Source organism: Brassica napus, chromosome C3, assembly GCF_020379485.1.
Source record: "Brassica napus cultivar Da-Ae chromosome C3, Da-Ae, whole genome shotgun sequence".
Lineage (NCBI taxonomy): Eukaryota > Viridiplantae > Streptophyta > Magnoliopsida > Brassicales > Brassicaceae > Brassica > Brassica napus.
This window is the reverse complement of record NC_063446.1, coordinates 69,945,219-69,971,504: the sequence shown is the minus strand read 5'-3', so window position 1 is coordinate 69,971,504 and position 26,286 is coordinate 69,945,219. Positions and strand designations below refer to the sequence as shown.

General features: G+C 37.0%; 1 protein-coding gene, 1 long non-coding RNA gene and 2 pseudogenes across 2 annotated transcripts; 3 read left to right on the top strand and 1 right to left on the bottom strand.

Moving 5' to 3' along the window:
- The first annotated feature begins 3,004 nt into the window (after positions 1–3,004).
- LOC106378439 (protein HEAT-INDUCED TAS1 TARGET 4-like) lies at positions 3,005–4,988 on the top strand. The gene is given in 4 exon segments (XM_048750476.1): positions 3,005–3,187; positions 3,815–3,893; positions 3,971–4,470; positions 4,552–4,988. Coding segments are annotated over 4 exon segments (1,005 nt in total). The 5' UTR covers positions 3,005–3,019; the 3' UTR covers positions 4,810–4,988.
- Positions 4,989–7,113: 2,125 nt separating this feature from the next.
- On the bottom strand, positions 7,114–7,801 carry LOC125583483. Its single transcript, XR_007320516.1, has 2 exons — positions 7,633–7,801; positions 7,114–7,557 (listed from the first exon to the last, which is right to left on the bottom strand). It is a non-coding gene; the product is annotated as an uncharacterized LOC125583483 (long non-coding RNA).
- Positions 7,802–17,950: 10,149 nt separating this feature from the next.
- LOC125583481 lies at positions 17,951–19,054 on the top strand (annotated as a pseudogene).
- A 5,664-nt stretch (positions 19,055–24,718) lies between these two features.
- LOC106364376 lies at positions 24,719–26,217 on the top strand (annotated as a pseudogene).
- The last annotated feature ends 69 nt before the right edge of the window (positions 26,218–26,286 follow it).

Here is a 26,286-nt window from a genome sequence, read left to right as displayed (position 1 = left end):
ATATTTAGATGCAAAAACTTATGTAAACATGTTTACAATACATATATAATATATAGATATACCCACGGTTATGTAAACCAAATATATATTTGTCAAATAAATGTATTTACTATTTAAATATATAATATTTACCAAACTATTGTTAAGATCTTGGTCACAAAATCTACGATATAGGAGAATAATATCTTTCAATTTTCTTAAATATTAAGTATTATATATTAAGTTTCTAGTGAATTGGTCTAGAAACATTTTTATATTTTTATAGTAGATAAAAATAAGACTATATTTTAATGAGAATTCGGCTAAAAAAAACACAAACTTTGCACGAATTGCCAAAAAAATTCTGTACTCGAGCTTGACCAAAAAAATACTTTACTTTTGTTGACTTTTTTAGTTTATTAAGCAACTTAGGATTGACTGGCCATATTAACACACCGTGAACCCACAGTTAAGAGAACGTTAACTAGACGTTAAATGTTGGCGTTAAGTGAAACGACGTCGTTTTCAAATGAGATGAAACGACGTCGTTTTACATGATTTTAAAATAAAAAGAAGTAGATCCTTGGTTTTGAACTCAGGTTAGTTGGGACAAATAGCAAGACATTTTACCACTAGGCTACTGACACTTTCAATGAGGTTACAAACACATTTAATTTTATTTGGTACTGATTGAATATAAAAAAATCTCTACAAACTTAAAAAGATCTTTAAAATTCCAAAAAATATAAAAAAGTTCAAGGAAAAGTAATATTAAAATTAAATTATAAATAACTTTATTGGTTAAAAATGAAAAAATTCCAAAATAATTTTAAAAATAAAATTCCAAAAAATTTAAAATTTCAAAGAAAATGCAAAAAATTAAAGTTACAATTATCAGCTAAAAATTAAAATCGCACTCATAATGGGTACAATATTTATTTTAAGCATTTTAATTTAATTTTAATATGTGAGTATCTTTTTATGTGTGTATAATTAATTTCAAATTTTAGCAATTGTTTTTAAAAAAATGAAAATTTTGGAAGATTTTTGATTTTTTAAAAGAAAAAATAAAATTTTATTTTTAATTTTAGTTTCGAAATTAATTTTATAAAAAATTTCTATATTTTTTTAATTTTTTTGGAATTTTAAAGATCTTTATAAGTTTTTAGAGAATTTTTTTATATTCAATGAGTACCAAATAAAATTAAATGTGTTAGTAAATCCAATGAAAGTGTCACTAACCTAGTGGTAAAATACTTTGTCATTTGACCCAACCAACCTGGGTTCGAAACCAGGGATCTACTTATTTTTGTTTTCAAACCGTATAAAACGACGTCGTTTCATCTCATTTGAAAACGGCGTCGTTTCACTTAACGCCAACAATAAACGACATTAAATTTTTCTGTTAAATTTTCTAACGGCGTGCTAAATTGGCAAGTCAACAAAAACATTGCTAATTAATTCTAAAGTCAATGAAAGTTTTGTGTTTTTTTTTGTCAGTCCAAAAGTTCATGTTTTTTTTGGCAATTCATGCAAAGTTGAGGTTTTTTTGGCCGAATTCCAATCCTTTATATACTAAAGCGCAAGTCCTGGCGAATCAGATAGTGCCACGTGGAAATTATTTTAATTTTTTAAAAATAAAAATGCAAGAAAAAAATAAAATTGAGAGTAAAACTTTTAAAGCAAATAACATATCTTTTATCAACTGCTTCTATTAATTTCTTTTCTTTACAAAATAAAATCCCTAATAATTCTCGCACTACATCCACTATCTCCCTCTGCAACCCACTCACGTTGGCATATTTTTAAATTCAACTCTTCCTCATTTAGAAATTATAAGTTTTTTTTTTGCAACAACTCCATTGATTCTCCCTGAATTTTCAACTTCCAACCTATAAATCTAAAGCTTCTAATGATCCTACTATAATTTTAGATGCAGATCAAAATAGTTTCTCACCAAATAGTGGCACAACAATAGTCTTCAAAATATATTTTTTCAACTAAATGAGCAAAAGAAAAACAATATATGCTATAGATTGATAGGTGGATTCTACTGCAAAATTGGAGGATGAAGATTAAAGTTCAGGTTTGTGAAACTAAAAACACACCAACTCTTCATTCTCAAATAATTTTTTTTTCATGAAATTTTGTATTCTTTCGATCGATTTATAAGTTTTCCTTTTTCAGATACTGGAAAAAGCTACGTACATATTCCATGATGAAAAAGGTAAAGATAAACAAGATATGTAAATATCATTTCTAAATGGAAAATCAATTTTTGATTTCCTGAACTGTTGTCGTAGCTATAGTTTTTTTTTAAACTATTTTCATAGCGATAGTTCAGAAAAGGAGAATTACAAAAATGTAAAATGTAGAGATGATTAAAAGATAACAAATGGACCCAAGAAACTCGGCTGGTAGAGAAAACGAGAACAAAATATGCCTACTCTCTAGATCAGGATCTCACCTGATCATGTTGGTTTTTTTATAGTTTCTTTTATCTGTTTATAATCTCATAGAAGTTTGTTGATACACTCTTCATTTGCAATTTATGTTAGAAACTAAGATTCCATGTTCTTAATGCAAGTATAATTTAAGAAAAGAAAACCTAATAAAATGCTAGGAACACGGTACTACAAAACAAAAATAAATATAAAAGAAAAAATACAAATATGTTAACGTTAATTATTTAAAAAATATATGTTTTTTCTCGATTTGATATTTCATATGTAATGTTTTTTTTATAAGTAAATTATTATATAATGTGCATCTTTTTTTTGGTAACTATTATATAATGCTAATTTGTGTCCATATTGGACTATTTTAATATTAAAAAAAAATTTGTTTTTAAGTTCACCAATAAATATAACTCTATAAATAATATTTATTTCCACTGTAAATTTCATAGCCCTACAAAAAAAATCCATTGTAAATTACAAAAAAATGTATAGAGTTATAAAAATAAATGCCCAAGCACGGGAGAAAATACTAGTATTTTAACAGATTAGAGGCTGACCACTCGGAAGTCTCTCGTTGATCAATGAGAAAAGAAGGAAAAGGCATTCACAAAACGGCTTCGTTAAGTAGCAATCCGACTCCGTTTACGTCACCGTTAGTCTGAGTAGGTTTCTAGAACTTTCTATAAAATCACGACGCAAGCTTCTTGCGAGTGTCACTCTCCTCTCCTCTCCTCTTCTCTCCTTCTCAGGTAGCTTTCTCCTCCCTCTTTCATAGCCGTCTCTCTGTTTGTTTTCGCTTATCTTGCTTTCGTTTCTCCATTGATTCTGCTTTGTAACTTTGCCTCTCCCGTGCAACAAAAGCTGAACTTTGATCTACGTATAGGGTTTCATTTTTTATGTCTTGGATCTGAATTTTTCTTTCGGTTTAGTGTTCCTTTGCTATCATGTTGCTCTGGTGTAGCTTAAAGCTTCTTGGTTGACCATTTTTTCTCGGAAAGTAACGAACCTTTTGCAAACTTCGAACTTCAAACCATGTTTCCGCTTTGCTAGTTAGCTGTTGGTGTCTCTATGCTTTTGCCTTATCATATCGTCTCTGTGAATGTCTGACCTGATTATGAAGCTTTAGGGTTTAATTTTTTGTTTCTTAGATCTGAAGTCATCTTCCGGTTTAGTGATTCTTTGTCTTCATGCTACTCTGTCTTAGTCTAAAGCTGCTCTTTTGATGATTTTCTCCCTGAAAGTTGCAATCTTTATGCATAAATCGAACCTGAAACCATGTCTTCGCTTGCTGTTCGTCTCTCTCTCTCTTGATTCGCTTAACTTGGAGAATGAGCAATGTAACATCTTTTTGGTCTGCAAATTTCGTGTTTGTGCAGGGATTAAGTCAATTGCAGAAGATGTCTCACGAGTGTCATCCCGACTGCCAGCGATCAATGGCTTCCAAAGAAGAGCATGGTAACTTCAAATGACTAACTTTGATCCGGTGTTTTGCGTGATCGATAGTTATGTTTGGTTTGTTTTCTGTCGTGTAGATTCAGCTGAGAGAGCTGCCACGGTAGCAGCCAATCTGATCAGCGCTACGAGGCACGTACTCAAGCTTGACCGTGAGATGACCGAGTACTCGGCTCAGTTCCTGGTGGACAACGCTCTCCTCGAGGAGAAACCGGGGCAGAGTCCACACAGCTTCACGTTGACCATCGAGGACTGTCTCGAGTATCTGGTGAACATGGCTTCTCCCAAGACCGAGGCCGAGCTTGAAGAGATGGAGAAACAAGAGCAGCGACGCTCCAAGATCACTGTCAGAGACTGCCTCGAGTGCGCTTTCAAGGAAGGGATACCGAAGAGAGAGAGCTGGGCGCATTTGGGATGTGTCTCCCCTCTTCCTGCGTTTGCTTCTTTCATGCCTCGTGTGCCCATGAAAGGGAAAGTGATTGAGGTTAAGAAGCTTGAGGACGCGATTAAGTTGATGAAGCGTCATCCGATAGCAGCGAAGCTTCTTGTGTTCAGTCCTGAGATTGATCATGTTGGAAATGTACAGTACCTCTCTTTCTCTGATTAGTTGATAATTAAAGTTTTGATTCTAATCTAATCTTGTTTCTTAATTGTGTGTCAGGGAGTTTACGTTGGGCCATCAGGTGCTGTTGGTGAATCACGTTACGTGGGACTCAGAGACGTGATCCTATGTGGAGAGGAGAAGTTCGAGGGAGATGATGTTATGAATGTGCAGATTTGCTACAAGAAGAGGACTTCGATCTTCAAAGTGTCTTTGACTCGCATGGTTACCACACTAGCGGATGAAGGAGACGAGTCTCAGACCATTGAGCCGTCGGGTCTTCTCGTTGACTTCGTCGTCCCTCGCATATTCAAGTAAACACAAGGTCTTAAGATGATCTTGTGGTAAGTATCGATCTCGAGAAAACAATATGGTATGTAATATAAGTGAAGTAATCATGAAAACCTTATGCTAGTAGTTCTTGTGTGACTTGTTTGATGTTTAAAACCTTGTTCTAGGAGACTCTTATGCCATCAGTAAAGAAGTTTGTGATTTTATATCAGTTTGTTAGACCGTTTGATAGTAATGATTCCAATCAACATCCCTCGTTAATTGCATTCTACTTTCTTATAAAACTATTTAATGAATCGGAGATACCATAGAACATGCAAAGGTGTACGTTTAGTAGTTCCATGTGACGATTTGTACCATAATTTTGTATTATTGTTTTTTTTGGGATACACTCTCTTAGTATTAAACTAATCAAAAGCAAGATGTTGGCACAAAAGGAACACAGGGAAAATACAGAAATCAAGAAAGAAAGAAATTAAGTAACAATAGCTAGGGAGAACAAATGAGATGTTTATGTTTATTTTACATTACTAGACTTAATGTACTGTACTTTGATCCGCGCTTTTAAAAACGCAAGATAACTTTTGGGCAATTCTCTCAAATATCTATTTTTAAGTTTTTGTCACAAAAATAATCCTAAAAATAAAATGACCGAAATAATCTTTTTTATTTTGAAAATTTTAATATTTATTTTTTATTTTTAAAAATTTGAACATATCCTCAAAACTCAACCCTAAATCTTAGATTAGTTAACCATAAGGGTAAAAATACATATTTACCCTTCAATAAAATTTATTTTGGTCATTTTCCTAATTGGAGGTCTATTTTTGTGAAAATAAACTAAAAATGGCTATCTAAAAGAATTTCTCATAACTTTTTAGATAATTTTTATTTTATTTTAACCAAATGTATATTTTAAGTTAACATTTACATTAAATATTTGAGTATGAAGTATTTATTTGATCAATTTTGTATTTTGATGTTTCAAATTAATTCTCTATCCACTACAAGAAAACATATTTTTTACGAGGGCGGTATTCGTTGTAAATTCGTCGTAGTAGGGGCTTTACGACAAATTAACATCGATACGCGTTTTGTTGTTAAACGCTCGTCGTAACGGAGGTTTCGTCGTAAAGTCCTAGTTACGTTTACGAGGAAGTCAATTCCTCGTAAAGCGGAAGGAAACTATTCGTCGTAATGCCCTCGTAAATGACGATGTAAATACCTCGTAATAGTTCGTTGTAAAAGCCACGTAAGGCTTCCACGTAAAGTCGATGTAAATTTTACGAGGACTTTACAACGACTTCATGTAAATTCCTCGTAAACGTTACGAGGACTTAACGTGGAATTTTACAACGAATTTACATCTCCATATTTAAAATATTAATTAATTATAATAATTATATAAATTTTATAAAACAATAATTTTAAAATTTAAAATATTTGAAATAAAATTAAATATGAAACCAAATAATTTTTTTTAAAAAACTATAAATTCATTAATTAAATAGAATTTAAATTTTTTATACAAAACAAAAGAAATTAAAAAAGGAAACTAAAGGCCAACATCATGGTCATCGAAGTAGTTGGCTGAGGGGTTCGGGTCTGTAGACGTTCCTGCTTCGGGATCCGGCTGGCTCATCCCGAGAGCTGCTCGTCTCTCCGCCAAAGCTCTCTGCAAAGTTGGATTTCCCACCGCCATCACATCCAGCAAACCCTCGAGAGAGTCCAAACGCTGCTGCTGGGTATCCATGCGAGCCTGCATCCGGTCGTTGTCCTGGTCCCGTCTCGAATAGTATGACGAAGTCGCCCTTGCAACTTCGTTAACGGAACCTATTCCAACCGTCCTTCCCTTCTTTCTAGGAGCCACCTATATGTATATATATAAAACCGTATTTAGAGTTAATAATAAAATAAAGAAAAAAAATTAAAATTATTAAATTTTACCTCCTCGAAGATCCGGTCGACCTCTACGGTTGACAACTTGACGGGTAATCCATCTGCAGACTGTTGGGTAAGTTGCGTCTCTTGCTCTTCAACCCGAGACGCCACAGCGTTGAAGAGTTTCTCGGATGCAGGATCCACAAAAACCCCATCTGGTGAGGCGTGAGTCATCTTGAATAAGTCCGAGAGAGATGGCAAAACTCCCGTCTTCTCCAACTAATAAACAACAATAATAAATAAATTAAATATAATTAATAAATACAAGTTTAAAATAATGAAAATTATAAATTTAAATAAAACTTACAGCTTCGAGACGAATTCCGGCATGGGGTTTTTGGCCGGATCTATGAACCATGGGCAAATGGCCATCTTTATCCCTCGTTCTTCGGGAAGCGGAGCAGGAGTTGGCTTTGCGGATGGAGCTGGGTTCGTTCCAATAGGTGATGAGGCCATCCCATGCTTCCTTTGTGACCCCGCTCGGCTTCCCCTCATAGCCGTAAATCTCCCACTTGTCCTTCCAATCGGAGACGGTGTTGCAAAGACGAGTTTTCGCCTTTGCAATAAATTCGCTCTTCACCCTCTCGGTGATTCCTACGGACCAGTTCCACCTTTGCTGAAAAAACAAACATTTTAAAAGATTAGAAAAAAAAATAATAATTATTTAATTAACAATATAAATATTAATAATATGTAAATATAATTACCGCAAAACATTTAAACCACGTCGTCTTGACGTGATCGGGAGTCATGGTCCAGTTGGGATAAGGGCCGTCATAATATCCCTTCATCGTCTCTGAAACGCTCCGGCTAACACGGTTGTTAGCCCCAAACCTGCAAATATAACAAATTTGTTAAAAAAATTGATCAAAGATTTTAAATTTAAAATTAATAATTTTATGTACTTACCAATAAGTACCCGGGGGTCTATCGGGGTCCAGAACGTGTAAACCCTCTCGTCCGGGCTGGGCAAGCAAATCCTCGACGGTGTATCTTGCGAATGGTGCATGAGCTGGCACCCGCAAATCGGGATGAACTGCAGCCGGTGGGGCAGGCTGATCCGGGGCGACAGGTGGAGCTCGTGGGGGAGGCATCTGAGATGGAAGAGGAGGAGGGGTCGAAGGAACTCTCCGAGATGTGTGAGAGTCTGGAACTGTCCCGGAAGAAGACGATGGACCGCTAGAGGAAGATCCATCGCCAAACAAATCCGCATACGTAGGTGCAGGAGCTGCTGGTCTCGGTCTAGGAGCCATCTAGAAAATTTAAAAAAATTAAATTAATATATATCCTAAACGAATTGTTTAAAATAATTTTCTAAACTAATCATCTAAACTAATTCCGTTAACTAATCACCTAAACTAATTCCCTAAACTAATCACCTAAACTAACAACCTAAACTATAAAAAAAAAAAAAAAAGATAGAGAGAGAAAGTTACCTTAGAGGGGGAGAGGAGTTAGGGAGGAAGATACGAGCAGTGCTCGTCTGAAAGACTTCTCCCATATATATAAAAACGGTTTCCTCGTAACTTCCTCGTAACATTACGACGAAGTTACCAGGCCCGTGTTTTTTAATTTACGACGAAGTTACCAGGCCCGTGTTTTTCGATTTACGACGAAATTACGTCGAAACATTGGTTTACGACGAATTTACAAGGCCCACGTTTACGACGAAGTTACCAGGCCCGCGTTTTTCCATTTACGACGAAATTACGTCGAAAAATCGGTTTACGACGATTTTACAACGCTTAACCCTAAACACCGAGAATGAAATCCCTAAACCCCAAAGTCACATATCATCTAACATCATATCTCTTCTTCTCTACTACTTTGTGCTCTTTCTCCAACTTAAACTCTAAAACCCTAAAACTCCAAATAATTTTTTTAAAATTAACACAAATACATATTATATAAAACAACATTTGTTACACATACATTAGGATGGTAAAAAAACAATATTTCTTTAAACATACGTTACAATAGAGAAATACAACATCAGAGACATATATTACATCACTCTAAATCGTTTTCGTTCTCATCAATATTACATCACTCTAAATCGTTTTCGTTCTCATCACTATCATTACAATCATCATCGTCGCTTCTCTCGAACTCGTCTTCACGTGCTTCATCTGTCGCATCTTCGGGAATATCTTCATATTGAAAGTTTTGCGGGTCGATCAAAAGGATTTCATCAGTTGGTTGTTCTGGTACCTCAACTTCATTGATAGCGTCTTCTTCTTGCAAGGGCGGTTCTTCTCCAGCGACAATGCGTCCACGAGGTGTAATTTTGATAGCAGCTAACCAGTTTATCCCGGAAGTTCGAAGCCGAGGATAAGGAAGGAAGCTTACTTGCTCGGCTTGTGAAGCTAAAATGAAAGGCTCAAATTTGTTGTATCTTCTCCCAAAATTGACATCCACAACACCAAATTTGTTATACCGAATCCCTCGGTTCACAACAGGATCGAACCATTCACATTTGAAGAGGACGCATTTTAGCTTCAATAACCCCGGAAATTCCACTTCAATAATCTCCTGCAAGATCCCGTAAAAGTCCGTTTCACCTTTCACACATATTCCGTAGTTACTCGTTGCCCGATGTCTCCCATACTCGTATGTGTGAAAGGTAAATCCTCGTGTGAAATACATAGGTGATGTGGTGACCTTTGCAACTGGACCTTGAACCAATTCGTGAAACCATACGGGATAATAAGGATCGTCGTAATCAACCTGCAAAAAGCAGTTATTCTTAATTAATATTGAAGTATCAAAACACTTACTTAATTAATCAATGTATGAGATATATTACGTACCTGTGATTTTAACCACTTGACAAAGTGCTTATCTTTACGTGTGTCCACATCAGTTGCAGATATTCCTGGTATTGCTTCTTCAACTTGAGATACAAACATGCTGCAAATTAAACAAATAATCAAGTCATACATAATTAACTGCAATTCATATAATTAACATTCACAAAAATATTTACCTTTCAAAGTAACGGGTCATTGCATCCTCGCAGTTGAGCAGAATATAAGTGTGGGCACTATGTTTATCCTCTTCACATGACCACCATACTTCTTTCGTTTTACCACCAAACCTTGCAATTTCGCAGAAAATGTCAGGAACACCATCAATTGGATATGATGTCGGTACTCCACCATCATCATATCTTCTAGGAACTCTTTTCCTCGTACGAACAGTTGGAGCAAAGTAGTATGATGTGAAGTTAGATGTTTCGGCTGTCAAACTTCCCGCAACTATTGAACCTTCCACCTTTGCAAGATTTCTTGCTTTCCCCTTCAAATGTTTCATCTGTCGCTCATACGGATACATCCATCCGTTGTGAACAGGTCCACGAAGCAATGCTTCATATGGTAGGTGGACAACTAGATGCTCCATGACGTCAAAAAATGAAGGAGGAAATATCTTCTCCAGGTTGCACAATATGATCGGAATGTTATGATGAAGTTGTTCGATGACTTCTTCCTTGAACGTACGTGTGCTGAGATCTCTGAAAAAAGCGCCGATGGCTGTATATTGCAAAAGTAATCAAATTAATAACATTTCATAACATATGTATATATATTAACGTTTTATAATTACCTGCAAGTGCTTCATGGACATTTGCTGGAAGGAGCTCGGCAAAAGCAAATGGAAGAAGTCGTTGCATAAACACATGACAATCATGACTCTTCATTCCGGAGAACTTTTGACCTCGTTCAACACATTTTGACAGATTTGAAACATAACCATCAGGAAACTTAACTTCTGATGCAACCCAGTCAAACAAGGTTGTTTTGGCTTCTGATGACAACCGGAAGATGGGAACAGGAACGTTTCCATTGCTCTTGATATGTAACTCACTTCTTGAGCAAATATCAGGTAAGTCCATCCTTGACTTTTTGTTATCTTTTGTCTTCCCAGGGACGTTAAGTAATGTATTCATGATGTTCTCAAAAAAGTTCTTCTCAATATGCATGACATCCAGATTGTGGCGTAAGAGAAGATCCTTCCAATAGGGTAGCTCCCAAAATATACTCTTCTTATGCCAATTGTGAGACACACCATATCCATCAGGCATATTTCCAGGAACATGCCAATTTCCTCCAACTTTAACTGTTTCCTGAGCTCCGTAATAATCAATGTCTGCTTCGATCTGCTGGCCGGTGAGATATGGAGGAGGACCGTCTCTGACAATTTTTTTGTGCCGAAACAATGTCTTATTTCTTCTGTACGGATGGGCAAGTGGAAGAAAGCGACGATGACAGTCAAACCAACAACTCTTCCTACCATTCTTCAGTTGAAAAGCATCCGTCGATCCAAGACAATATGGACAAGATAATCTTCCATGTGTTGTCCAGCCAGACAACATCCCATAAGCAGGGAAATCACTTATCGTCCACAGCAGAACTGCTCGCATCGTAAAATTGTTTTTCAAGGAACAATCGTACGTCCACACCCCTTCTGACCACAATTGCTTTAGCTCTTCTATCAACGGTTGAAGAAAAACATCAAGAGACCGTTTTGGATGCTTCGGCCCAGGGATTAATATGGTCAAAAATAGAAATTCTTGTTCCATGCACATATCCGGCGGTAAATTGTACGGCGTAAGAATGACTGGCCACAAAGAATATTGTCTACCAGACATTCCAAATGGAGAAAATCCATCGGTGCATAACCCAAGATAGACATTCCGAATATTTGTAGCAAAATCTGCGTGTACCTTGTTGAAATGTTTCCACGCTCTTGCGTCTGATGGATGTGCAACCTCACCATCTCTCTGGACATGTTCCGCATGCCACCTCATCGATGCAGCAGTCCTCTCAGATTGATATAATCTTTTCAATCTGTCTGTAATTGGTAGGTACCACATCCTTTGGTACGGTACCCTATTCCTCCCACGGCCTTGCGGTTTGAATCGTGGTTTTTTGCAGAATCGACACTCTTCTAACTTGTCATCTTCTTTCCAGTAGATCATGCAGTTGTCGATGCAAACATCAATCATCTCCGAAGGCAACCCAAGACTATAAACCAATTTCTGAATCTCATAATAAGATTCAGCAGACACGTTGTCTTCTGGCAAATACTCTTTAAACAACTCCGCCCATGCATCCATGCAATTCTCAGGTAAATTATGATCCGTTTTAATATTCATCATCCTAGCTGCTAGAGACAATTTAGAGAGACCTTCTCTACAACCAGTGTAGATTGGTTGATTTGCAGCATCTAGCATTTCATAAAACCTTTTTGCATCCAAATTAGGTTCTTCTACATTTCCAGTTCCATCAGCTATTGTTGTAGTTGTTTCTAAAAATGCATCACTAATCATATCTTGAACCCTATCATGATCTACCATCTGCTCATGATCTTGATGATAATTATATTCATTATGCAAATGATTCGGTTCTTCACTATGATGACCATCCTCAAAATTATTATTACTACTACTAGCTTCATTTCCCCCATAACCCTCTCCATGTTGATACCAAATGTAGTACTGTGGTGTAAATCCTCTGTTTACTAAATGCTTCCATACAGTTTCACTACGTGCAAATTTTGAATTCTTGCATTTCCGACAGGGGCAGAACATCTTACCGCTTTCCTGTGTGATCGGTGTACAGCCCGCCTGGTGCATGAATGTCTCTAGCCCGCTCAGAAATGCGTTTGTCACCCTCCCGTCGGAATCTTTGTGCAAATACATCCAACTCCGTAACTCGTAAATACTACCGCCACCGGCCATTTTTTCTTAGATTTTTTTTTCAAATCTTTTTTTTTCTGATTTTTTTTCGGATTTTTTTTCTCCCGTTTGTGTGTTGTGAGGAAGAGAGTTGTGGGAAATGACATATATATAGAGAAATTTTCGAGTTGGGTAGTTGAAAAATAACAACGATTTTACAAGGAATATTTTACATGGATTTTACATGGTTTTAACATATTATTTACAACGAATTTACGACGAAATTAGGTAAGTTAAAGCACATTGAATACACGTTTTCACCTAAATATAACGGTAACATGATTCGTTGTAATGTCGATGTAAAGTTTACTTTTCGACGTACTTGCGTCGTAATATTACATGGCGTTTACGACGAAATTTGGTTTCGTTGGTTTCGTCGTAATTGCGTTGTTAAGCCATCAGTTACTATTTCTAAGACGACGATAAGGAACCTGTGTCGTTCGTCTGTCTGCCAATTCAGTGGAATGACAAGGAGAAAGTGGACGGAAGTGCAGCTGGTTTGTACTTGAGAGGAACCTTTGACGATGGTCGGAGGTTCCTTTCAAGTATAAACCAACTGCACTTCCGTCCACTTCTCCTTGTCGCTCCACTGAATTGACAGACAGACGAATGACTCATGTTCCTTATCGTCATCTTCGAAATAGTAATTGGTGGCTGAATGAGGAACAAAGTCTAAACGCCATCAGGTTCGAGAGGAAGAGAGTTGTGTGTTGTGAAGAAGAGAGTTGTGGGAAATGACATATATATATAGAGAAATATAACAATGATTTTACAAGAAAAGTTTTACATGGATTTTACATGGAACATTTACAACGACTTTACAACGAATTTAGGTAAGTTAAAGCACATTGAATACACGTTTTCACCTTTATATAACGGTAACATGATTCGTTGTAATGTCGATGTAACGTTTACAACTATTTCGCATTCCACGTACTTTCGTCGTAAACTTACATTGACTTTACGACGAAATCCTTTCGTCGTAAATTACCATGGAGTTTACGACGAAATAATGTCTCGTCGTAATTGCGTTGTAAAGCCCATGTAAAGTTACGAGGAAATAATTTCGTCGTAAACCGCCGTTGTTACTGCTACGTTTTCTTGTAGTGATCCTTTTTGACGTGAATTTGTAATTATTATAGCTTAATGTTTTTTTAATAATTATTTTTTAAAGTAAATAATATATAGTAGTTAATAATGAAAACAAAAGCTTAAAAATGGAACCAAATTTTATTAATGCATAATAATATGATGGTCCACGTTTTGTACCGAATATATATATATATATATATTTTTTTTTCCAAATATGATTAAACTATAAAAAAGGAAGTTTAATCAATTAAATTCAAAAAATAAAAGAGAAAATCTGGTCAATTTTAATTATTAATGAAAAATTTAAATATTAATAACATATCATCTATCTATCTATCTATAATAATAAAGGAGAGTTGTCTCTCTCCACGGTACTCCACTTCGTCTTTTAGACTGGGGCAAATTAGGACACGTGGCAATCTCTTTATTCATAATTGAAAGTCGGTTTCTCTCTGAAAGGGCTTGTGTCAACTGAAAAACTAAATGGGTTTAACTTTTATCAGTCTGGCCCAAGAGTTATTACGTTTCTTCCCTAACCACCGTGTCTCTTCAGATTTCACAGCCTCCAGACCACCTTTGTATAATTCCACTTCCTGGCATTAAATTGGCTTCATCTTTTTTCAGAGTAAACGATTGAAGCTCCGCCTATATATGAACACAAGCGTTTTGGTTTGAACCAATATCTCCACCCACGACTTTAGTTTCGAACTCTTTACATTACCCAGATCTTCAATGATCTCTTAGCTCAACTAGAAATAAAATTTATTTAATCATCTCCATTCGATTATAGGTATTGGCACTACCAGAGGCCTCACCTCTTCTAGCTTTCTATCCGTTGAAAGATTTTCCGACTATCACTCCGCGGCCGAATTATTGCAGTCGTGGGGATCAATAACCTCAATGGCAAAGCTTTGTATATCCTCAATGTGGTTGCTTCTGTCGGGCCCGGTTCATGGATGTTCCTTCTCTCACTCTCCAAGGTACGCATATAAATAAATCATTTTGTCATGTTCTTCTTTCTCTTTGTAGATTTTGGTTTCCGTTTCTCCGAGAGCAGTGTCTTTCTCTTGCTATGTCTATCATGATTTGATTTCTATTAGTTTTAATATCCACAGGTCTTTCCCAAATTGAAGATGTGAGTTCTGCGTGTGTGTTTTGGAATACTGATACTATTCAGCTTTTAAGTAAGTATTTGTCAAGAAGTCGTTGTTGATTCATCATTATTCGCTAATTAAAATGAAAATCTCTATCAACAACTGCTTATTTGAAGATGGGATGTGAATCGGACTCGGGCGTTTTCTCATTGATGAAATTGAAAAAAAGTAATGTGATCTCTAATGCATGTTTTATTTGCAGGTGTTGCTCTCCACAATTAATTGGGCTATTTGTAAGGTTTGTCTAAAAATCATTTATTGGAATCGTATGTTCTATCACAAGATATAGCTCCTTCTGATGATTAAGCTTTGTTGCAGGCTATTGATCTGTTGGAACTTAAAAAGATGGAAGAGGAAATGCTTTCCGCACAATCAAGGAAAACAGTTAAAGGTATTGCTTTCTTTACATTGCAAATACCTCTTTGTTAAGCATACAAACTAAGAATATGTTACTTAAAATCCCATAATTTGAGTGGGGAGGCTAATTTTTTTTCAGGGTGCTCTTGATGTTCGCACATAGAAAGCTGAAATCTGGCATACAGATACTGCTAAGAGGCAATACTCTAGACCGGCACAACCAATCACTTTTGCCACATTTGCACAAGATGTGTTACAAGGGAGTGCTTAAGTATCAAGGTTCACGAACAGAAGAACCATCCTCTTAGTGCATCATCGTTGATGGAGCTCTTTCCACACAGAGAGAGAGGATGATAGCTCAGATTTCCAACTCAAGCAAACACAAAATCATACTCATTGCTAAACTTATACCCTTTCTGAGATTACAAAAAAGGTGATTCAACTTTGAGAAGAAATGAAGCACGTCATGGTGCAATGATAACCCTTTGAGAAGAGAGGAAGAAGACAAAGAAGATAATGCCGAAGACGAAGAAGCTGTGATGAAAGCTAGAGCTGTCGATGATTGGAGGGATTATAATCCATGTGGTGCATGTAACCAAAAACTCACAGCTTGTGACTAAGAAGATTATAGACTAATATTTAACACTTTGTTTCATCTCCATTCTTCGAATCTTTGACCTTTTTGGGTTTTTGAGAGACAAACCAACTACCATTAAAGCACAGTTGTTGTTATACAAGTTATGTGACCTCTAATACATATTTTCTTTCTTTTTTTTCTCATACATATTTTCATATTTTACTTTATGTAGTTACACGACAACGAGTCTAATATATAAAGTAAAAAACTAATGTTCTTCAAGCAGAGCTCCATCTTCTTTTTTTTTCATTTTGATGATGTTCCTTTTCTCAGTACGGATTCCTTTAATAGATTCGTCATTTTCACATATATGTTTTCTTATGTTTTCTTCAGATATACTATTCAATTCTTCTTATTAGTGTACCTTCTCCGAGAATAATTTTATTTAAAATATTTTTTAATTTAAAATTTAAGGTTTAAAATGTTTCTATACGCTAAGCCCTAAATCTAACTTAATGTTTTATTATTCTATTATAATCCTTATTATTGATCAAATTCTATTAAAATTCTATATTTATAAATAATAAAATATACCTTAAAATGTATAACAAAAAATATTTGCATTACTTCATGATAAATAAAATTCTGAAAAGACAAACTAAATAATAAATTACATGTTAAAAAGTAAGAAGATATGTGAACAACCTATGCTTCACAACAAACAACTATAAAATTACCAATTGAAAACGTTTTTAAATCTTACAACCACACAACATTCTGCCATGCAACATATTAGCCTCATTGCATCTACTGCTCAAAAAAAGTTACAAAGAAACTCCCTACAATGACCTTCTGCAAATAACACAAACCCTAATATTAAAAAACCAACTATCATAATGACAACCCCAATATAAACTAGCCCTTAACAACATTGTATAACCCGTCAAACACAAATCCAAGACCACAGTTATAACCCCTTTAATAAATGCTTATTTGTTAAAAGTCACGTCCACATATTTCCATCAAAACCTAAGAAGCTACCTCTGAGTAGGAGTAGCAATGAACATGCACCACCTCACTCGACATTGCTGCAGATCACACATTTAAACCACCCACAAAACAAAAGGTTCTCTTGCAATAAACAAAATCAATAGAAAGCATACAAACATATATCACATATTTTTTTATAAAACAAATGAGAATTCCGCGCGAAGCGCGGACCAACCACTAGTTGTAAATAATTCTAAAAAGTATGGGCAGAATCCTATTATAGATTCTGCTTTAATAGTATAGATATTTTATACAATATATAGTTTCATCACAAAATTATACTTGTGTATATATAAACACTGTAATACTTAAATCGCCTAGACGACGTCGTTTCACGTCACCACTTGGCAATCCGTGGTTCATCCATGAGAAAAAGGAAACCATTGGCAGTAAGAAAACGGCACCGTGTCATTACAAAGTAGCAATCCGACGTCGTTTTGTCACTAGTATGAAGAGTTGTATAAATTAACTCTCTACGCAAGCTACTTGCGAGTTCTTCTCTCCTTTTGCCGTCGTCTCTCTCCGTCTCAGGTAGCTCTCTCCTCTTTCTTTCGTACTTGTTTCTCTCTTTGTCTTCGTGTATCTTGCTCTGTTTTCTCCATGGATACTGCTTGTTTGTGACTTTGCCTTTCCCGTGCATCTAGTGAACAAAGCTGAACTTTGATCTACGCTTAGGGTTTCTTGGATCTGAATATTTCCTTCGGCTTAGTGTTCCCTTGGTATCTCATGTTACTCTGGTGTAGTTTAAAGCTTCTCGCTTGAAGATTTTCTCTCGGAAAGTAAAGATCTTTATGCTTGAAATCATGTTTCCGCTTGTTCCTTAGGTCTCGTTCTTTTGTTCTGTTGAGATCTCTCTCTCTCTAATGTTTCATTATATATGGTATTTGTGGATTGTGATGGATGTCATGAAGCAAGGCTAAACTTTGATCTACTTTTTAGGGTTTTTTCTTTTTGTTTCTTAGATCTGAAGTCTTCTTTTGGTTTAGTGATTCTTTGCTATCCTGGTGGTAGTGATCTAAAGCTTATCGCTTGAACTTGAAACCTTTATTTCTGCTTGCTAGTTAGGTCTTGTTGTTATGCTCTGCGGTTGGTCTCTCTCCGATGTTGCTTTATACATCTTTCTTTGTGAATAATGCCTTCTTGTGCTTGATTCTCATGGAAAGCAACAGTCTTTATACTCTCCTGCTTTTCGTTACTTTGAGAATAATGCGTTATGAAACATTTTTTTATTATTTGTACAGGGTTAAGTCATTGAAGAAGATGTCTTCACGCTGTCATCCAGATTGCCAACGCCAAAGAAGAGGATGGTAACTTTGATTTGGGTTTTGCCTGATACTTACTATATAGATGATGCATTTTGGCAACTCATTTATGGTTTGTTTCTTTGTCTTGTAGATTCTGCTGAGAGAGCCGCTACGGTAGCAGCTAATCTGATCAGCTCTGCAAGGCTTATCCTTAAGCTGGACAGTGAGTTTACTGAGTACTCACCTCAGTTCTTGGTGGACAACGCTCTTGTCGTGAAGGAACCAGTGCAGGGTCCACCACGCTCCACGTTTACTACTGAGGACTGTCTTGAGCATTTGGTGGACGTTGCTTCTCCCAAGACCGATGCCGAGCTGGAAGAAATGGAGAAACGACGCTGCAAAATAACTGTCAAGGACTGCCTCGAGTGCGCTTTCAAGGAAGGGATACCGAGGAGAGAGCATTGGGCACATTTGGGATGTGTGTCCAAGGTTCCACCATATGCTTCTCTCATGCCTCGCGTTCCCGTGAAAGGAGAAGTCATTGAGGTTAAGAAACTTGAAGACGCACTTGAGTTGTTAAAGCATGGACCCATAGGTGCAAAACTCCATGTCTTCAGTCCGGATATTGATCGTGTCGGAGAAGATGTACACTGCTCTCTCTCTCTCTCTCTGTCTAATTAGTTAAATTTTGTAACTCCCTGATAAATGTTTTGATCTACTCTTGTTGAATTGCGTGGCAGGGAGTTTACCAAGGCATGGCAGGTGCTGAAACACGATACGTGGGACTTAGAGACGTGATCATAGGTGGAGTGGATAAGGTTAATGGTGTTGACGTTGCGACTGTGAAGATATGCTACAAGAAGAGGACTTCACTTATGAAAGTGGCTTTGAACCGGATGATTATGTTACTACAGCATCATGCCGACGAGTCTCAGAGCGTCGAGCCAACGCGTCTGCTTGTGGACTTCATTGTGCCTCGCTTGTCCAAGTAAAAACCAGATCTTAGGATCTTGATAAGCTAGAGAACAATATGGTATGTAACAAGTTGAGAGTATTATGAAAACCTTATGCTAGTTGTGTAACTCGTTTGTTGTCTTATGAAAACCTTATTGCTATATCAGTAATGAAGTCGTTAACAAATTTAGTATATGTTTGCTAAACCGTATGCTATCAATCATTATCCCTCGTTGCATATAACTTTCTTCTAGGCACCACTGGCTGCCACCACTAGGGATACTGTCACCACGTGTCCTCATCGAAGAAGGTCACGATGATCTGATGGACTGGAGTTTCCGTGTTGTGCAAGTCTTCGTCTCCAAGAGTGTCAATGTTTGGGGCTTTGTTTTTTATTTATTTTTAAACTCTAAAGCTTCTTCCTTGCCGATTTTTTCTCGGACAGTAGCCATCTTTATGCAAACTACGAACTTGAAACCGTGTCTCCGCTTTGCCAGTTAGCTGTTGTCTTTGTGTTCTTCTGATGGTGTCTCTCTGGTTTTGCTTTTATTATATCGTCTCTGTAAATGTCTAACCTGATTATGAAGCAACGATGCTGAAGCTTTAGGGTTTAATTTTTTGTTTCTTAGATCTGAAGTCATCTTCCGGTTTAGTGATTCTTTGTCTTCATGCTACTCTGTCTTAGTCTAAAGCTGCTCTTTTGATGTTTTTCTCCCTGAAAGTTGCAATCTTTATGCATAAATCGAACCTGAAACCATGTCTTCGCTTGCTGTTGGTCTCTCTCTCTCTCTGATGTTGCTTTACATAACTTCTTTGTGAATGTCTTGTTGTGCTTGAGTCTCATGGAAAGCAACAGTCTTTATACTCTGAAGTAACGAACTTGAATCCATGTTGCCGCTTGCTAGTTAAGTGTGTTGTTTTTGTGTTGTGTGTTGGAATGAAAAGTTTTATAAAGATGGAGAAAGTGTTTAAAGTGTTTGAAGAGAAAGAAATTTTGCGAAGAAGAAAGATTTTATAATTTAGAAGAAGATTTTTATTACTTGTTACAAGCTTTGTTTATTTCTTGGTGATTCAAAATGAAAGGGGAGTGGAGGTATTTATAGCCTCCAAAATACAAAATATCTTACATATTTTAATCATAAATCTAGAGAATTCTACCATAATATCTAATATTTTTTTATTATAATTATCTAGATAATTCTATGAGAATATCTAGATTTTTATTCTAAGGAGGTGGAGGATGATTCTAGATATTGGACTAAGTTTGGACTAAAATGATTAGTAAATTATTAGCCCAAAATGTGATCCAAATCAAGTTTAACTTTCAACACCCCCTCTTAAACTTGATTTGGTTACTCCTAGCAAACTCCTCATCTTGATAAAGTCTTCTCGCTTGAGTGGCTTGGTGAAGATATCAGCTACTTGATCATTTGTCTTCACATACTCTAACTGCACATCCATCTTGGTAACACATTCTCTAATGTAGTGATAACGAGTATCGATGTGCTTACTCCGATCATGGAAGACTGGATTCTTCGCCAATGCTATTGCCGACCTGTTATCCACAAAGATCTTTGTTGGCTCCTCTTGTGGTAGGTTCAACTCCTTTAGCAAGTTTCGTAACCAAATGGCATGGCAAACACATGAAGTAGCTGCCACATACTCCGCTTCACAAGTAGAAAGAGTGACAATTGGTTGCTTCTTTGACATCCATGTGAAAGCGGTTTCTCCAATGAAAAACACGAAGCCACTTGTGCTTTTCCGGTCATCTACGTCTCCACCCCAATCGCTATCGCTATATCCAACAAGCTTGTAATCGTCAGAAATAGAGTAATACAAGCCAAAGTTGATTGTACCTTTGATATAGCGTAGGATCCTCTTGGCTGCCTTGAAATGAGTTGTTGTTGGATGCTCCATGTATCGACTCACAACTCCAACTGCGTGTAGGATGTCGGGCCTTGTGCACGTTAGATATCGTAAGCTTCCAACCAAACTCTTAAAAAGTGTTGGATCCACACTCTCTCCTTCTTCTTCCTTTGATAACTTGACTCCACATTCCATTGGCGTGCAAACTGGATTTGAGTCATCCATCTTGAACTTCTTAAGCACCTCTTTAGCATAGCCTTCTTGAGTAATGAAGATTCTATTCTCTTCTTGCTTTACTTCAATGCCAAGGTAGTATGACATCAATCCAATGTCGGTCATCTCGAACTCCTTTGTCATCTCCATCTTGAAATCTTCAAACATAATCGGATTGTTGCCCGTGAATATCAAGTCATCAACATATAAGCATGCAATCAATATATCATTGTTTTGAGTTTTGATATAAAGTGCATGCTCATATGGACACTTGATGAAGCCTTTCTCCTTGAAGTACTTATCAATCCGAGTGTTCCATGCTCTTGGTGCTTGCTTTAATCCATAAAGCGCCTTCTTCAGCCTTAAGACTTTGTCTTCTTCTCCTTCAACCATGTAGCCTTGTGGTTGCTCAATGTAGACTTCTTCCTCAAGGTCTCCATTTAAGAAGGCTGATTTGACATCCATTTGATGTATCCTCCAACTCTTTTGGGCTGCCAATGAAATGATTAGTCTAACCGTTTCTAAGCGAGCAACTGGAGCAAATACCTCATCATAGTCGATCCCGGCTCTTTGACTATAGCCTTTTGCCACCAATCTTGCCTTGTACCTTTCAACTTCTCCTTTAGAGTTCTTCTTTGCCTTGTACACCCACTTCACACCAATTGCCTTGTGTCCATTTGGAAGTGAAGCTAACTCCCATGTATCATTCTTTTGAATCGACTTGATTTCCTCATCCATTGCACTTCTCCATGACTTCTTTTCTTGGGCTTCTTCAAAGTTCATAGGCTCGCAATCCGCAAATAGACAAAATAGAGTAAGATTGTCTTGATTTTCGGTTACCTCGTAGATGTCTTGTAGACTTCTAAAACGTGGAGTCCTTTCACTTGAGCTTTCATCTCCTTGAGAACTTGTTGTTGGTGAAGTTGGTGGTGTAGCTGGCTCTTCTCTCGGTTGCTCCACATTCTCTTCTTCAAAGGATGGAAAGAAGTTGTAGTCTTCATTATTTGATCTCCAATCCCATTCTCCTTCTTCATCAAAGATGACATTCCGACTAATGATTGTCTTCTTTGTTTCAGGATTGTAGAGCTTGTAGCCTTTGGAGTTAGCGTCATACCCAATGAAGATGTACTTCTCACTTTTATCATCTAGTTTGCTCCGCTTCTCGTCTGGAACATGAGCGTGAGCAATGCTTCCAAAGACTCTTAGGTGTGAGACTCCAGGCTTCCTTCCGCTCCAAGCTTCTTGTGGTGTTTTTTCTACAACACTCTTTGTTGGAGAACGGTTTGATATATAAACCGCACAAGCAACTGCTTCTGCCCACAACTCCTTTGGTAGCTTCTTACTCTTGAGCATGCTTCTTGCCATCTCAAGTATTGTCCTATTCTTTCTTTCCGCTACTCCATTTTGTTGAGGGGTCACCGTCAACTGTCTTCGAATGCCATTATCTTCACAATACTTCAGAAACTCCTTGGACATGAATTCTCCTCCTCGATCTGATCTCATGGACTTGATCTTAAGACCACTTTCCTTCTCAACATGGGCTTTGAACTTTTTGAAATTTTCAAACACTTCTGATTTTTGATTCAAAAAGTAAACCCATGTTTTTCTTGAAAAGTCATCAATAAAGAGAAGAAAGTAGTTACTCTTACCAAGTGAACTTGGTTTGATTGGCCCACATACATCTGTATGTATGAGTTCTAGTGGCTTTCTTGCTCTTGTCTCCGACTCCTTTGGAAAACTCATCTTGAATTGCTTTCCAAGTAAGCAACCTTCACACACTTGATTTGGATGATTGATACAAGATAATTCTTTCACCATTTCTTTCTTGGAAAGTAGCTCTAAGCCTCCAAAGTTGAGATGACCAAATCGAAGATGCCAAAGCCAAGATTCCTCCTTGTAGCACATCTTGAGACATCGTGCAATGTCATTTTGAATGTTTAGGACAAACATTCTATTGCTTGACATTGGCACCTTTGTGATGAGATTATTTGCATTATCTCTTAAAGAAAGGCTATTATCTTTTAGTCGAATGTCATAACCTTTCTCTAAGAGTTGTCCTAGGCTCAAGATGTTGGTCTTCATGCTTGGAATGTAGTAAACGTTGGAAATGAATTGATGATCTCCATTCTTCAAGCGGATGAGAATATTTCCTTTACCTTTCACTTTCATCCTCGATTCATCTCTTAAAGCCACATCAGTTTCACCGATTCATCAAGCTCCACGAACATGCTTTTATTTCCACACATGTGGTTGCTTGCACCACTATCAAGGTACCACTTGTGAACCTCATTTGGTTCATCCTTCTTGTAAGCCATCAATAGCATATCTTCTTCTTTACTCCTTTCTTCAACATAGTTGGACTTCTCTTCAACTCTATTCTTGTTTGGAGTTTTGCACTCAGAAGCATAATGTCCAAATTTTCCACAACTATAGCATTTGATGCTTGATTTATCGTACCTTGATTTTGGGTTTCTTCTTCCACGACCTCTTGATGAATTCTCTCCTCTTTGGTTGAAGTTGTCTTCATATGGTCTCCAACCTCGTTCTCGGAAATGACCGCCACCACGTCTTAGATTGCTTCGGCCACTTTCTTCCTTGTGATCAATTCTCATCTTGAGAACTTGCTCCACAATATCTTCTTTCTTCTTCTTCTTTTCTTCATAAGCTTGTAGTGATCCAAGAAGTTGCTCCATCGTCATAGTCTCCAAGTCTTTTGTCTCTTCAATAATGGTGACGATATGCTCGAATTTTGAATCCAATGATCTAAGAACTTTCTCCATGATTCTCACCTCATCTAACTTCTCACCATTTCTTTTTAGGTTATTAGTAACCGTCAATACTCTTGAGAAGTAATCTGAGATGAGTTCTCCTTCCTTCATTTGTAATGCTTCAAATTCTCCTCTTAGAGTTTGAAGACGTACCTTCTTAACTTGTTCCGCTCCCTTGTAAGATGTCCGAAGCTTCTCCCATGCTTCTTTGGATGTCTTTGCTCCAGCAACCTTCTCAAATGTATCTTCATCTAATCCTTGATGGATTAGACAGAGAGCCTTCTTGTCTCTCTTCCTTGAATCTCTCAAACCATCCTTTTGTGTTTGAGATAAACCACCATCATTCTCCGGTTCAACGAAGCCTTTCTCGACTATCTCCCACACATCATGTGCTCCTAAGATAGCCATCATCCTAAGACTCCAATTGTCATAGTTGCTCTTAGTGAGCAATGGAACTTGGAAGGGAACACCATTATTTGCCATCTTCAAAAGGAACTTGTGGCTCTGATACCACTTTGTTGGAATGAAAAGTTTTATAAAGATGGAGAAAGTGTTTAAAGTGTTTGAAGAAAAAGAAATTTTGTGAAGAAGAAAGATTTTATAACTTAGAAGAAGATTTTTATTACTTGTTACAAGCTTTGTTTATTTCTTGGTGATTCAAAATGAAAGGGGAGTGGAGGTATTTATAGCCTCCAAAATACAAAATATCTTACATATTTTAATCATAAATCTAGAGAATTCTACCATAATATCTAAGATTTTTTTATTATAATTATCTAGATAATTCTATGAGAATATCTAGATTTTTATTCTAAGGAGGTGCAGGATGATTCTAGATATTGGACTAAGTTTGGACTAAAATGATTAGTAAATTATTAGCCCAAAATGTGATCCAAATCAAGTTTAACTTTCAACATTGTGATGTCTCTCTCTCTCTCTCTGATGTCGCTTTATATATCTTCCTTGTGTTTGAATCTGATGGAAAGCAACAGTGTTTTTACTCTCTTAAGAGAAACGTCTTTGGTTCCGCTTTACTTCGAGAATGTGTTATGGAACATTAGTGTGTGAGCAAGTTTCTTATTTGTTGCAGAAGATGTCTTCACGCTGTCATCCAAACTGCCAACGTGCAGCTGCTGCCAAAGAGGATGGTAACTTTCATTTGGTTTTGCCTGATTGTTACTATATAGATGATGCATTTGGGAACTCATTTATGGTTTGGTTTCTCTGTCTTGTAGATTCTGCTGAGAGAGCTGCTACGGTAGCAGCTAATCTGATCAGCACTGCGCGAGTGATCCTCAAGCTGGACCGTGAGTTTACTGAGTACTCAGCTCAGTTCTTGGTGGACAACGCTCTCGTCGAGAAGGTACCAAGTCAAGGTCCACAACGCTCCACGTTTAAGGTCGAGGACTGTCTTGAGTATCTGGTGAACATGGCTTCTCCCAAGACCGAGAGATGGAGAAACAACAGCAGCGACGCTCCAAGATCACTGTCAAGGACTGCCTCGAGTGCGCATTCAAGGAAGGGATACCAAGATATGGGCATTGGGCTCATTTGGGATGTGTGTCCCCTGTTCCTCCTTTTGCTTCTCTCATGCCTCGAGTTCCCGTGAAAGGAGAAGCGATTGAGGCTAAGGAACTGAAAGACGCGTTTGAGTTGTTAGAGCATGGACCTGTAGGAGCAAAGCTGCATGTCTTCAGTCCTGAGATTGATCTTGTTGGAGAAAATGTACAGTGCCCTCTCTCTCTCTCTTTCTAACTAGTTTATATATTGATAAGAGCTTTCATCGAATCTTTGTTCTTATTGTGTTGGCAGGGAGTTTACCGTGGCCCGTCAAGTAACGGAACAAGCTACGTGGGACTTAGAGACGTGATCCTAGTAGCAGCGGAGAAGATCAAAGGAGAAGCAGTTGGGACTGTGAAGATTCGCTACAAGAAGGAAACTTCGTTCATGAATGTGTCTTTGAGTCAAATGTTCACCAGACTAGCGCAGAGTGGCGACGAGTCTCAGACCATTGAGCCCACGGGTCTTCTTGTGGACTTCATCGTCCTTCGCTTGTCCCAGTGAAAACAAGATCGTGGTGAGTATCTTAAGTAAACAGGATGTTGAATGATCTTGTGTTAAGTAAGTGTCTAGTGAACAATGGTATGTAATAAGTGAAGTAATCATGAAAACCTTATGCTAGTAGTTGTTGTGTGACTTTTGTTTGTAGTCCTGATCGGTTAAAGCTTTGTTCTAGGAGACTCGTATCTACCAGTAAAGATGTTTGTGATGAGAACTTTCTTATGACAAGTTTATTATCATTTTGTTAAACCTTGCGCTACCAATCATCATATCCCTCGTTGCATGCTACTTTTGAAAGTTATATTAACATGCAGGGGTAAAGTTATATACCATAGTTTTGTATAATAATTTTGAGTTACACTTTCTCATTAAACTAGAACAGCATATAGTTTATTCAAAATACCATTCTCGCTTTTTTTTTTTGGAACGCAAATTCATTCATAAATCTTCATAAAATATTTTATGTAGAACTATGGTTTTTAAATAATAT